This window comes from Zalophus californianus, chromosome 4 (assembly GCF_009762305.2).
Source record: "Zalophus californianus isolate mZalCal1 chromosome 4, mZalCal1.pri.v2, whole genome shotgun sequence".
Taxonomy (NCBI): Eukaryota; Metazoa; Chordata; class Mammalia; order Carnivora; family Otariidae; genus Zalophus; species Zalophus californianus.
Window position 1 is genome coordinate 35,024,298 of NC_045598.1, and position 14,187 is coordinate 35,038,484.

Genomic DNA, 14,187 nt, shown 5'->3' on the forward strand with positions numbered 1-14,187 from the left:
CCGGAGCCTGTGGACGCTGCTGCAGGGTGCCTCTCCATCACCTGGGACGCCTCCCTCCGTCCCTGCCACATGGCTGCTCCCCGAGAAGTTCTTCAGGATGGGCCTGGTGTTGTGCCTTCTGCTTCCCTTTGCCCAACAGCACAGAGCAGCAACCTTCCTCCCACCCCCACCCCCAGCAGGCTGCTATTTGACACACCTGAGGATTCACACAGAGAAGCAGGGACCTCTTGGCTCCCAAACTAGGGCTGGCTGCTTTTTACGGACACAGGCAAACGCGTGTACATGACATACAGGCACCCGTCCACGCCCACATTCCAGCACACTAGATATACTCACATACACACACACTCATTCCCACAGGTACGTGGGCACACAGACACCTACAGGAAGAAGAGTCAGAACTGTTGGCAAAGCACGTCTACTTTTCAAAGTACTTTTACATTTGAGATCAGAGGCTGTGCCCACACACCCTCCTTCAGCCCGGCCTCCCCTTTCTCAGTCCTGCACAGGAGTGCAAACAGACCCCAGGACTCAGCTAGTTAGAACAAGGAGGGCATAGTTAGATTAAGGACAGATTGAAGGGGGCTTTCAGGCCTGGAGGGTTGTCCTGGATGCAGAGGGGGAGTCAGAATATTAGTGAGCCACAAGAACCTTGACCAGATTGCAGAAGTGTAGGAGAATCGCTCTGGAGGCCAGTGTGGAGCATGAATTGGGGGTCAAAGCAGAGAGACAAATGAGGATGTTGGGCAGGGTCCAAGGGACAGATGATGAGCTGACCCACTGGCCTGGGACAATGGCAGTGGCCTTGGGAATGGAGAAGAGGGAATGAGGAGAGACTGGTGGAGGAAGAAGCAAGAGAACTTAGGTGATTACTCACAGGGTACTTGCTAGGAAGAGCTTTCTGACCTGGGTGACCAGAAGGGTGATGATGGCAGAGAAGGAAGTTTCTGGGGAAAGGAGGAGACAATGGACAGGGCTCTGGGCATGCTAAGCCTAAGATGTCTCTGGGATGGTGATGGGGTAGAGACTGGTTGTGTGCAGACAGGCAGCAACATACAGGGGGCTGAAGATTGGAGGGTTGTGGGGAGTGACCCCCAGACTTCTCTGTGGCCCTCAGGCAGGAGTTTCCACCCAGAGAAAGGAAAGAGCCCTAGGCATGGAGAGATGGCACAGAGGTGCAAGTGAGGCGTGGCTTGGTGAGGCCTGAGCCTGGGGACCTTTCCCGGGAGGCTTCCAAAGCCACTTTGAGACCTGGCCTCTAGGATGGGAAGCCAGCTCTCTGGTCAGTGCTTTCAAAGTGCTGAAAGGAGCCACAGGGAGGCTAGGGGACTCTAGAGAGGCAGGGTATGGAGATGGCAGTGCCCCCACCCCCACTTAAGCCTTATTTAAGGCCGGCCTCGGTGTTTGGTTGGGTAATGAACTAGATAAACAATTCCCCAAATAGATTAAAACGAAGTGTAACTTACAAAGGCGGCTGGTGATGATGGTTTATTCCTGGGCAGCACACCATTTCTTTATTTCCAAGGATAATTCAGTGTAAATCACCTTAATTAAAAGTGTCAGCCCAGCCCATGAATATTGTACTTAGGAACGCGTTTCCTGGGTCCCAGTTATAATTTAAAACCCATGGATCACTAGGCAGCGAGTGACTGAGAAGGGAGGAAATCGTTGGGGGCGGGCTGTGGAAACAGGGAGGGATGGAAGGCAGAGGAATCTGTGGGCTGGGCAGGAGCCAGTCGGCCTGTAGCTCTGGAGCTCGGACCTCCCCTTTCAGTGGCAGGCTTTTCACCAGACTCCTGTCCCTGGGGAACCAAGCACAGTCAGAGGTAATCAGGTTGTTGGAAGAAAGGGGGGGGGGGCACTTGCTCAGAGAGAGGGAAGGAGCCGGAGGCAGGCTCCTTGGATATAAACCAGTCCAACTTAAGGGGGCGGGAAGAGTATTGGCAAAGGGAGAGGTTGGACATTCTCACCGTAGAGGTCCTCATTTCTACTCACCAGCAGAGCAAACTAAAGCCCAGTGTCAGTGGGATGTTCCCAAAGTAGAGATAGAAAAAGAACTCCAAGCTCTGTCCTCCAGCCTACCCCCTGAGTATCTTTAGGGAAGCAGTGTGAGCAATGGAAAAGCAGCCCTTCAGACTTGGTCCAACAGGAACTCAAATCCCTAAACCCTACATGGACTGTGTGAACATAGAGGTGTCATTTAACCTCTGTTAGTGAACTTTGTAAAGTTTTTGTGAAGATTAAAGAGAGAACACATATAGAGTACCTGGCCCATACCTGCCAGACCTGTCCCATGTGGTTGGTGCACAATCATTGTTCACTCTGTCCTTTTCGGTCCCAACCTGATCCTGTTCAGACAAAGCGCAGACCTCAGGCCAGGGGTCCAGTGAGAATACTGGTACACAGAGATGCCTCATTTCTGTACCTGTCCAGACACAGGTGCAATGGGATGTCAGTCCTTGTTGAGTGAGTGAAGGAAGGCTCAAAGTCATGAAGTCCCCAACTAGTTGCTCCTAAAGAGCAGCTCAGTTTCTTCTCTGTACCCATTGCCTAAATCAGGGACTGGCTGGGAGCAAGAATACAGGGACTGTTCAGGAACCAAATGGAACTGAGTGGAACCTGGTCTGGCTGTCCTTCCCAGTCTGTGATGCCCACACTGTGTGATCGCACAGGCAGGCAGCTCTGCGTTTACACTCAGACCTTAGGCTCATGCTGCTGCTGAGCCCGGTGGCCTCTGCACTGTGATGCGTGTGTCTGTGTGGGTGTGTGTCCACGTGTGTCTGCATGTGTGGGTGCGTGTCCGTGCATGTGGCTGTCTGCATCCATGCATGTATTTCTGTGGATGTTGGCGCCTGAGCAGCTCCTCACCCAGGTCTGGGGGACTGTTGTGAATGGGTCTTTATTTACAACATGTTTGAGCCTCTGAGTGTGACCACATGGGTCTGAGTGACTGTTGACAGAATCATGGACAGTAGATATGTGTGTATTTGCCTTTATGCCAGGGTTTCTCAACCTCAGCACTATTAACATTTGGGGCCAGATAATTCTTCGTTGGGAGGGGCTGTCCCATACATTATAGGATGGTTAATATCCTCTACCCACCAGATGCCAGTAGCAAACTCTGGGCCCCCAGTGGTGATGATCAGAAAGGTCTCCAGACATTGCCAAACATCCCCTGGGGGACAATGAGGACTTTATCTGAATCCACCTAAGCCTTTGCTCACATACTGGGTGTATCTACTACGTCTGACTGTGTGGGTGTTCCCTGGGTCCATGCCCTGTGAGTCCGTGCGTGCCCCACACATTCTGCCTTGGGTGTGTGTCTGTGTGTCTTTTGTGCCTTACAGATAGCTCTGTGGGTGTGCTGTACCTGCATAGCTTGTACGTGTCCGTGCAGGGACCCTGTGTCAATGGGCTGTGTCTGCCTCCTGCATGTATCAGCCAGCGCCTCCGTGCGCATGTATTTGTATGTGTGTGTGAGTGCACGTGCATGAATGTGTGAGCACAGATGTGGTGAGCAAGTGGGGGCAGCAGGGAGGGAGGGACAGGAACAGGGATATTAATGTTTCTGAAGTGGATCTGATTTGATACGTCTTGTTCCATTGTCAGCATCTGTTTAGCAGGGATTTGTAATACTTTGTGGCTCTGGATCACTCATGCTTAGCGCGGGATGTGGCCTTGCATACCAATTTTGTTATTAAACACAGTCCTCGCCTCCCCCACAGCCCATCCATCACCTCCCGCCCCTGCCCCCACCTGCTCCAAGCTGCCCACCATATTTCAGGGCCCAGCTCCCGCCCGCCTGCCGCGCCCGATGCCGGAGGGCCTGGGGCTGACAAATTGAATCAGGGGGAGATCATTCCTGGCCTAACGCAGTTTGCAGCGTGTTGGAGGGAGAATTGACAAGAGCCATGTCAGCTCCATCACCCCAATCCCATAGGAGCTAAGAGCAGGCTGGGGACAGGAGGTGGAGGGAAGGGGGCATCCAGGATATGCAGAATCCTCAGGGCTGATAGCAGGAGTCAGGTAAAGCCTCTTTCCTCAGATTCACGAGGGAGCCTACCAGGCCTAGTGTCTATGCCCCCTCCCAGCTCTTGCCACGGGTCCCTGATGGAGGCTGAGCTAGTCAGGGCCAGCTGGGGTTGAATGGCCTTGGTAGAGCTTGGCTGCACAGGGCTGGGCTAAGCTGGCTATGCCTTCTCTTTTTGGGGTCTTGCTATTCTTCTCTTGCATGCCCTGGGCAGCAAGTGGTATGGTCACCCTGTTCTCTTCTTTCTTGGCAGCAAGAATTCCCTTCTGAAGGATGCCATGGCTCCAGGCACCCCCAAGGTAGGTGGACAATTGTGTGTTTTCCTCCTACCCATCCTAACCTAGGCCTACCCATGACTGATTTCTCTCGAGGAAAAGGAGCTCTTACTGGATGCCCAACTGTCTCCAGGGTTTGATTGTCAGTCTGAGGCGGAGGGCTAACCTGTGTGCTTGAGTGTGCATGTGCGTGTGTGTGTGTGTATGTGTGTGTGTGTGTGTACTCTGAGCACGAGCCAGAGTATGTTCATCTGACTTCTTCCTCTTCCAGTCAGGACAGGGGTCAAAGCTAAGAATGACCTGGAGGCATGGGGGGCTCGGACATTAAGACTCAAAGGAGGAAGGTGAACTGTAGCAGGTAAAGAAAAATACAGAAGTGCAGGCCAAGACAGAGAGTGCACTGGCCTTCAAAGCCAGGCCATGGGTGTGTGTGTGTGTGTGTGTGTGTGTATTTTGTCCTGAGGGCAGCAGGGAGCCAGGGAGGATGTTGGGCTCATCTGGGGAGACAATCTGCCCCCTCTAAACAGATACTATGGGAGAGAGGTTTGAAAGCATCAGACAGAGAAAGGAAAAATGAAGGGCAAGTGGCTGGCTCAAAGGAGGGGCCAGAGAGGCCTTAGCACAATGACATGATTTGTACCAAGAACTCCCATAGGTGGCCCCAGAGGCAGATGGTACTGCTTCCCCAAAGGTGATGATTTTGAGGGAGTGGGGACCTGAGGAGGAGAACTAGACCCTACTCACTGAGTGTCCCCTTCCTCACCCTCGGTAAGGCAACATCCTTTCTTAAGAGTTCTCAAAATGACTCGTAAAGGCAGGAAACCCTGGCCCTTTTTATAGGGAGTGAGGAGTGAGGGTTAAAGCTTCAGAAATGGTGGGCGCCTGGGTGGCTCAGTCGTTAAGCGTCTGCCTTCGGCTCAGGTCATGATCCCAGGGTCCTGGGATCGAGTCCCACATTGGGCTCCCTGCTCAGCGGGAAGCCTGCTTCTCCCTCTCCCACTCCCCCTGCTTGTGTTCCCGCTCTCACTGTCTCTCTCTGTCAAATAAATAAATAAAATCTTAAAAAAAAAAAAGCTTCAGAAATGGATGAAATCAGTCAGGAGGCATGCACAGAGAAATTAGAGCGAAAGCCAAGAAGAGAATCTGGGGACCCCTGCATTGGGGGTTCAAGATAAGGTATAGGCACGAGGAAAGGGGCAAAGGAGGAGGGGTCGCAAGTTAGGAGGGGCCCAGGAGAGCCTGGTACCCCAGACTCTTCGGGGAGAAAAGTTCCAAACATATGAGGTGGTCAGCAGTTGAAGAGAGAAAGTCCAGAGAAGGGAACCATTGCATTAAGAAGTCTTAAAGGCACTGGTGACATCTGAGAGGGCAGTTTGGAGAAAAGGAGCCAGAGCGATAATATTACCTCCCAGGTTGGCCCAACTCCCCCGGAGGCCTCAGAAAGGGTGGGAGTGGATTTTGCACCTTCATTCAGGAAATCACTCAACACAGAAAGTTGGACAGAATGAGGGGCAGAGACAGATGTAGGCCCTGCCCAAGGAAGCAAAGTCCTCTGGTCCTAAAGAGAAAAGGTGGGTGTTGCCACGGAGCTGTGGACCATGCAGGTGGGGAGCCACCCACCCGTGGATGCCTGCAGCATTCAGTGGTTGTGGTTAAGGAAGGTAGGCCAGCCGTTGCCACCTGACGCCTGACACCTGAGCATGGCTGTCAGGGCTAGGCATTGGACCCCAGTGAGGCCTGTGCTCGAAGGATAAACACAGATGCAATCCACGTCCATACCTGGCCCCACACATATGCAGATGCTCACACTACCGAGGTCAGAAGACTCACAAAGGAGGTCTTAAAACCTGTGTGGATCCTGCCACCACCGACACAGGCATGTTGATAATCAAACTCAGAGGCAAGGACCCCTGCTCGCCCACTTCCAGATTCATGCTCACGCCCCAAAGCTGACCATTTCAGGGTCTATCCCCTGCCTGTGGCTGAGGCTGTAGGGAAGTGGGCCATGGGTGGAAGAGGCATAAGGTAGAAGGTTCAAGCCAGAGACTGAGAAGACAGGGAGGCGGAGGGAGGGGGGAGGAGGAGAGGGCGAGGGGGCCTTAGACAAGATTGATGGCCTCATTGCCATTAAGAAAAAAATTAGCCGGTGGCGGCTATCATATTAAAGGGTGAAGAAGCCGTGAATTATTTTCTTAAAGATCTTATCGCTTACAATGATAATTTTACCTTCCAAAAGGCCACTTTTAATGAGGCGAAGAGCCAGGCAAAAAGTCATGATTTAATGCCGGGATTTTTTTTTCAAAACACATTTTACTGCTTTTTGGTCCATGTTTAAAAAGCGCCAGTGACCTTTTTTTATTCTGCTTGCCCCAGGTGTAATGCTGGGGCCTCTCAGGGCTTCTAACTTAGAGAGAATGAGAGAGAGAAAGCACACAAGAGGGAGCTTTCTCGTGGCGGGGGGCAGGGACCCCCACATTGTTTCCCCTCCTCAGCATCCTCCCTGGGACCAGAGAAGGAGAAGGACATTGCCTGAAAGCCCACCTTAATCTGCACTGGGCCTGCCTGGCTGGGTGAAGAAAGGGCTCCAAGTTGCAGGCCCTTCCCAGCCTCTTTCCTCTGCCAGCTCTTGGGGAGAGGCTGAGTCAGGGAGCCCTGCCAGGCCAGCAGCTGCCCCTCCCCAACCAGGGCCCTTGCCTGAGGATGTGCAGCTTAGCCACCGCATGCGGGTCACATCCTAAGGCTCGGTTGGAGATGAAGGATAAATGGCTGCTCCATCTTTCCCAAATTGCTTTCTTTGGGCTGTCACTGGCGATTTGGCATGGTTTCTAGGCTGGGGAGGCCTCCTAGGGAATTGTATGCTTCCGGCTCCGAGCCCTGCAGGCTGGAGAGGGTGGGGGAAGGAAGTAGGGATTGCTTTCAGGCCTCCAGGCCCCCCCCCCCGTTTGCAGCTGAACAGGCCTTGGCAAGAGCCGGCAAGAGCCGGCAAGAGCCGGCTGAACGTGCCATGTGGTATTTAGAATTGTGGCGCTCGAACACAATGTAAAGCAGACAGTTTATTAATCTAAACTGCAGGCACATGTAGGAGAGGCTGCACAGGATTGACGTAGGGGGGTTAGTTCTGCTGGGGTTCTTGCTGGGGTCACTGCCGCAGCGCAGGGATAAATGGACCCAGCGTACATCCCTAGCTGCATGCGGGAAACTCATATATACTATTTAATTTACTGTCTCCATAGCAGGGCTGCCGTCAGCCTGTATTAGGGGCAGGCAGGGCAGCAGGTATGTGGCTTTACCCCCAACCCTTCAGGGGGGGGGGTCCCAGAGTCTCTGCTTGCTAAGGGAGAACAAAGCATATATCATCTCAGCCCACTGGGAGTGGGCAGGGAGTCCTGCCCCACTGGGGCAGAGATTACCTGAGGTCTGGGAGGTTTGGACCCTCTTGAAGGTCTCTACCCGTTCCCAGAATCAAGCCACCCTCTTCCACCACCATAACCCCGGGACCCCAACACCTGCCTGCCTTCTCAAGAGTGGTTGAGACTATCCCTCTGCCTTCCTCTCTGCCCCTCTCCCCAAAGCTCCGTTGGACTGGGAAGTCTAGGAGACTGACTGACTGCAGGTCTCATTTGGCCTGAGGCGACATGTCTCTTTTCTTCTTCCAGTCCCTCCTGTTGTCTGCTTCCATCAAGAGAGAAGGAGAGTCTCCAACAGCTTCACCACACTCCTCTGCCACTGACGACCTGCACCACTCAGACAGATACCAGGTGAGGAGGGAGTGGGTGAGCATCAGAAGGAAGCTCACGTAGATGAAAGCTTAGAGGCGCCTGCCTGGTGCTAACTCCTCCCCCTCCTTGGGAGGGGAGAAGAGAAACCTGAACTGTATTTGGTTCCCTCTGCGTCCACTGCCCCTAACTGAACCCAGAAGGCACAGGTGTCAGGGAATAGGCCTTCTACAGATGGGTTTTAAGGAGTGATGCCAAGGTCACCAGGGTTCTGGTGGGCTCTGAGCATTTCTGAAGCTTCTCACTCATCAAGAGGTATCCTATGTGGCTTCATTTCATGAGGGACCCAGAGACATAGCCCCAAATCCCCTGAAGATTTCAAAACCAGGATCCCTTGAGCGAATAACTATTCAGTGCTGCCAAACCTTGGTATCAGACCCAGAAAGAGACAGGCAGACATTACCTGTGAGTGCCTTGGGCAAAGAGGAAGGGAGTAATCACACAGTCCCAAAAGATCACAGCAAGAGGGGGCCTGAGGGTAACATCCTAGCTCTATATGGATATCCTTTGTGATAAGGAAAGAGAAAGAACTCCCCCAGAAGCTTCTGTCTGAGGAGAGACAGAGTCCTGCCCTTAGGAGCCCCAGTCAGATGGAAGAAAACAGGGCCTTCCTCCAAGAAACATTTGTTTCAATGGCAATAGGGCTTCTCAGGAAGCCCCAGCGTAAAAGGAGAAAACAGCTCTGACTCAGCCCTGATTGGATGTGGAAAGACAAGGCAGCAGGGACCTATAATCCCAGATAGAGGACCTGGGTCACTGCTGGCACACAGGAAGCCTTTGTTGGAATTAAGAGATGTTCTCCTTGGGCCCCCTTTCCTCCCAATTGACACAGCCTGGCATCAGGGTGCAGAGCTTAGAGAAGGGAGCAGGGGAGTGGACACCAGCCTCCACTGGCACCTCCTGTGCTTCTATATGGGACTCAAACTGCATAGTCCAAAGTGCTAGCCCCCCAGAGGAATCCCCACTCTCATAAACCTTGGTTCAAGAGAGGCAGTCCAGTCCAGCCCCTGGGGAACATTGCTCTCACCCAGACAATGCTAGTGTAAGTGGAGAAAGGACCCAACCCCACAGAATTCTGGTCTGATAGGGAGACAAGGCTCTGTACCAGAGAGTTCCACTCCAAAGGGATGGACAGAGCCCTGCTTTTAGGGGGCATTCTGCCACCCTCTCTACTTCAGGCACAGCATTCAGCCTCAGTACCTGCCCAACTAGGAAAAGAACTACCATGAGGCAGAGGCACAGCATGCTAAGGCATGGTACTGAGGTCTTCTCTGATTTAGGTTCAACCCGTATTTCCAGCTGCCATTCCTAACACTGCCCTCCATGAACCCTATGGGCTATCCCCACGTAATTAATGCCAACCACTCCCTTTGGCTGTGCCATTCCTTTCTTGCCTGCACACTTTTACACATGCCGTTTCTTCTAATGGGACTATTTTACCCCACCCCATCACATTTCTATTTATCCTTCAATACCCTGCCCAAATACCATCTCCTCCAGGAAGCCTTTCTGGATTAGCTATCTCTTCTCATGACCCCTGTATGTCCCTATGATTGCCCTTATCATCCTATATTGCGATCACCTGTTTAGATATGTTTCCATTATTTACTGACATATAACAAGCCATCTCGAAACTTAGTGGCTTAACACAATGTATTATTTCTCATGGTTTTTTTTTTCAGTTGACTGGGCCTTTCCTCTTATGCAGCTCATTCAGCTGGAGGATTGACTAGGCTGGAAAGCTTCACATTCTGGGAGATCGGGATGCCTTGGTTCTCTTCCATGTGGCCTCTAATCCTCCAGTAGGTTAGATCAGCTTCCTTACTTGGCAGCCTCAGGGCAGTGTCACACCAAGAGGGTGAAGGCCAAAACTGCAAAGCCTCTTGAAGCCTAGACTCTGGAACTCACATCAACTTGGCAAAACAAGTCGCAAAGCTAACCCATAATCAAGGGATAAGGAAATGCAGCTCTTGACAGAAGGAGCTGCAAAGAATTGTGGCCATATTTAACCTATCACAACGAGCATGACTGTTTCACTAGACTGGGAGTTCCTCCAAGGCAATGACCTTGTCCCATCCTTCTTTACACCCTTCCTGTACTCAAACATGCTCAGCCCAGTGTCCTTGCCTTCAGGGGCTTAGATTTGCAAATAAATAATTATAGCCCAGTGTTTTAGTGCTGTGACAGTTATAAATAAGTTTCTGGGACAGCACAGTGTAAAGAGGGGCAAATCAAAGCAAGCGTCACAGAGGAGGTAACAACTGAACAGGGTTTCAGAGGACAAGTAGGAGTTCACTTTGGTGGACAAAGAAGGTCTGCCATTTCAAGACAACCCTGTGTACAAAGAGCATAGAGGTGTATCACAGAATGATGTACTTGGGGGACCTGCTAGCAGTTCAGTTTTGTTAGCATGTAAAATGCAAGGGGAATTGGTAGAAGGTGACACTGAAAGTTCCCCAGAGACTAGCTGGGTATCCCCTCCCCTGATCTTTATACAATGCCTGGCATGTACTAGTTGGTCAATTCTGTTGGATTTTTTTTTTTTTTAATCATCGAAAGCTGGGCAGTGGTGAGGGGGGGTCTGGTTTCTGGTTTGGTTTCCCATTTACTTAGCCCCTGCTGGGTTACCTAACTCCCTTAACCATGACCTCATTTTACCCTCATACAACTGTGCAGACTAGGATTCGTTGCCCCCAATTTATTGCTAAGGAAACAGGCCTAGAGAGGGGATGTGACTTTTTTTGGAACACATAAATTATGAGTAACAGAGTCAGAATTTGAACTGGAATTTGGCCCTGAATCCTTGATTGTTTTCCATCCCTGCACTGGGCTCAGAGGCTTCCCTCATAAATATCCTTCTCCCCTTCCCACTGATACCTCCTGCATGCTAGACCCTGTGCTGGGTGACTGGATAGAGATGACCCCACCCTCAGTAGAAGGAACACACATGTAAATAATCACAATATACAAGATCAGAGGGAAGCCAAGGGGTGGTGAAAACTCAGAGGAGGCAACTAACCCAACATTTGGGGAAAAGTGGAGCCTTCCCAGAGTCCTGAAGGGTGAACAACCGTTAACCAAGCAGCAGATATGGAGGCATGAAGGATAATCTAGTCCAGAGTCCAGAGCATGGAGTGCTAAGGAACTACAGTTAGCCCTGCAAAGGTAGAGTGTCAAGATGGCAAAGGGAGAAAGCAAAAGTAGAAGAAAAATCTGAAGAAAAAATCAGGTCACATAAGGCCTGTATGCCATGCTGCAGATCTTCTAGGTGGAGAACCACTGAAGGATTTAAAGATGTGGGAGAGGGGGAGACAGGGTCAATTTTATACAATACAAAAGATCACACTGTGTGTAGTCTGAAGGATGGGTCGCAGGGAGAGAAACAACACCAGAAGGCCAGATGAGAGACAAATTTTGAGAGGTCACAGATTATGAACTAGAACAGTGACATCCAAGGTAGGTATAGCCATTCAAGAAATACGCTATGCCAAGCGCTGTGCAGGGCCCTGGGTTCACCCATATGACCCACACGTGGCCCCAACCCTGGAGTGGTCAGTCCACCATAAAAATTTGTATGAGCCACAATGGAGATCAAAGTACTCCAACGGGAGGAAAAGATACTTTTGCTTAGGCCTGTAAAGATGAGTAGGAGATACACAGAGGTGGAGATGAGAACATTTAAGAGACCTTTAAAGATAGACTCTGGCATCTAAAGTTGGACTGAGTGTGAGGCATGAAGGAGGGTGGGGCCAATGACACCTCTCACGTTTCCGGTATGGGCACAACTAAGTGGATGGTGCTATCCGAACACCCAGGAGGAAAGCGGCTGTTTGGGGGATGTCGAGTTCCGCGTTGGCCGCGTTGACGTGCGGTGCCTGCGAAACCTCCAGGGGCTGTCTGAGAGACAGCTGAACTGGGAATCCTCTAGCAACGGGACTACAGAAAGGCCAGGGGCTGGGGGAGGGACAGTTTGGGACATTCGGTGGGATCGCCCGGAGGCGACCCGGAATCCAGACGCCTCCTCCCCAGCAAAGCGATAGCCCTGCGTGAGGCCGGGGTCGGGGCCGGACTGAGGCTCTCGGGCGGAAGGAGCACCGCCCTGGCAGGGGGCGTGGAGCGGGGTGGGAGGACCTGGCGGCCGCTAAAACTCTGCCGGGTTGGCTTTGCGGACGGTGGGAGGGACCCCAGAGCGGCCCCAGCCGGTTACTACCGGAGTACGAGCAGCTGTTTCCTGGTCCTGGTCCGGCCGCCCCCCCCCTCGTGAACTTTCACCCCGGCGCGCGACGGCAGCGGGTCACGTGATCAGGGCCAACATGGCCGCCGCCGCCGGTGGGAGCTGAGGTGCCGCCGCCGCCGGGCAGCCGGGGGGAATCCGCCCGCATCGCCGCCCTCGTCGGCCAGGCGGCCGCAGGGCCCAGAGCACCGGAGACCGGGGTTGGGGCGGCACCGTGCGGCGGCCACGGGGTCCCGTTAGAGCATCCCCCGGCGGCTATGCCGAGGGCCCGGAGCGGCCGGCGGAGCAGGGGGGCCGGCGGGAGGGAGGAAGTAGGTTTGTTTACGGGCTGTTTGGGGCGGGGCAGGCCGGGACCGGGGTCCAGTGCTGGGGCGGGGGCCAGGGCTCCAGGCCGCGCCTGACGCTCTCTCTCACCCTCTCTCTCTTTTTTTTTTTTTTTTTTTTTTTTTTTTTGCTTCTGCCCGGGATCTTCTCCCAGACCTTCCTGCGAGTGCGAGCCAACCGGCAGACCCGACTGAATGGTGAGTCTTGCCCGGCCCCTCCCTCCGCCCCACCCCCGGCCTCCTCCCTCCCTCACTGCCTGCAGCTCCAGGCTTGCCTGGGTCTCTTCGACATAGGGGCGGTTGGGCTTCGTCGCAGTCACAGCGCCTGAGAGAGTGCTAACCAGGGCGGCCGCCCTCAGTTTCCCCGTCTGTCTAATGGAGGTTATGGTTCCAGCTCTTGCCCACGCCTCTCTAAAGGCCTTCAAGAACCCTGGCGGGCAATAAGTACCAGAGAATGAGGAACAAGCTACACAATTCCACTCGGGAGCTCAGCTTTGAATTTGCAAACTGCTGGGACCTCACTGTACAAGCCGGCAGGGCGCTGAGAATGTTTTTCTTCCAGTTTTTAATCAGCGCCCAGTAGTGTGAATACAGCCTCTCTGCTGAGACTTGACAATGCAGTGAGATCTGGAGTTCCCACGGCAACAGGAACTAACTCATCCCAGGGCTCTTTGAGTTATCAGTCGGCCCACATTTCACAAAGGTGATCAGCGTGGGCTCGACAGCTCTTAGAGGCCTCTGAAAGCACGTCGTGTATGCACTACCTGGTGCCCCCCCCCCTTTTGGATTCAGACCTCTGGAGCATTACTATTTGCTGAACACAATTGGGTGAACCGAGCTTTTTGTGCTGACTAGGGTGTGGTATATCTGGGTATTGGCTGTAAGGGGCTTAGGGTCTCTGGGCCAGCTGGTGAGTGAGGCTATGTCGGACATTCAGGATCTCCACCTCTTGCCACTTGGTTTCTGCTGCCTGGCTGAGCCCTGATCCGGGAAAGGGAAAGCATTCGTTATGGCCTGACACCATGTTAATCATCATTATCATAGTACTTCTGAGAAGAAAGTGGTAACATATTTTGTAGATAAGGAAACTGAGGCTGGGAGAGGAGAAGGTGATTTGTTTAAAATTGCGCAAATGGGATGTAACTGAACCATGATTTAAACTGAAGTTTACCTCCAAAATCTGTGCTTCTGTGACCATGTCGTTCTCCCTCCTTAAGCAAACTACCTACACTTTAGTAAGCTTAGTTCAGGACTTACAAGATGAATGGCAAGTTAAACCAAACCTGCCTTGGTTATCTGAGAATGTTCAGATGTTGTCCAACCCATCAGGGTGCTTTCCTGGGATTATAAGGGATCTTCTGTCCCGGGTGGCTTGGGCAAGAACAATGTACAGTATCATGCTCTCCTTCGCAGTTCTCTAAGATTAATTTCTTTATTCAGTCATCAGTGTTTGTCATAGGCCCTTTATATTGGCACACTGCTCCATATGGGCTTCAAGAACTGTCAGGGTCCCTCACGTTTCTGATGATTTCTCCATCCCAGCCCTGGC

At 52.4% G+C, this 14,187-nt stretch overlaps 1 protein-coding gene and 1 long non-coding RNA gene across 4 annotated transcripts in view; one reads left to right on the forward strand and one right to left on the reverse strand.

Annotated features, from left to right (window-relative positions):
• The window catches only part of RNF220 (ring finger protein 220), a 221,035-nt gene that overhangs the window by 189,327 nt on the left and 17,521 nt on the right, over nucleotides 1-14,187 (forward strand). For 2 of the 3 annotated variants that reach the window (XM_027599911.2, XM_027599918.2), the window contains exons 4-6: nucleotides 4,284-4,329; nucleotides 7,962-8,063; nucleotides 12,794-12,836. In XM_027599911.2, the coding sequence (XP_027455712.1) occupies nucleotides 4,284-4,329; nucleotides 7,962-8,063; nucleotides 12,794-12,836 (191 nt within the window). Of the gene's footprint in view, nucleotides 1-4,283; nucleotides 4,330-7,961; nucleotides 8,064-12,392; nucleotides 12,627-12,793; nucleotides 12,837-14,187 lie in introns of those variants that run through there. The other variant, XM_035727039.1, reaches the window with a different exon arrangement.
• LOC113925288 lies at nucleotides 1,579-12,335 on the reverse strand. Its single transcript, XR_003520971.2, has 3 exons — nucleotides 12,292-12,335; nucleotides 2,278-2,425; nucleotides 1,579-1,802 (listed from the first exon to the last, which is right to left on the reverse strand). It is a non-coding gene; the product is annotated as an uncharacterized LOC113925288 (long non-coding RNA).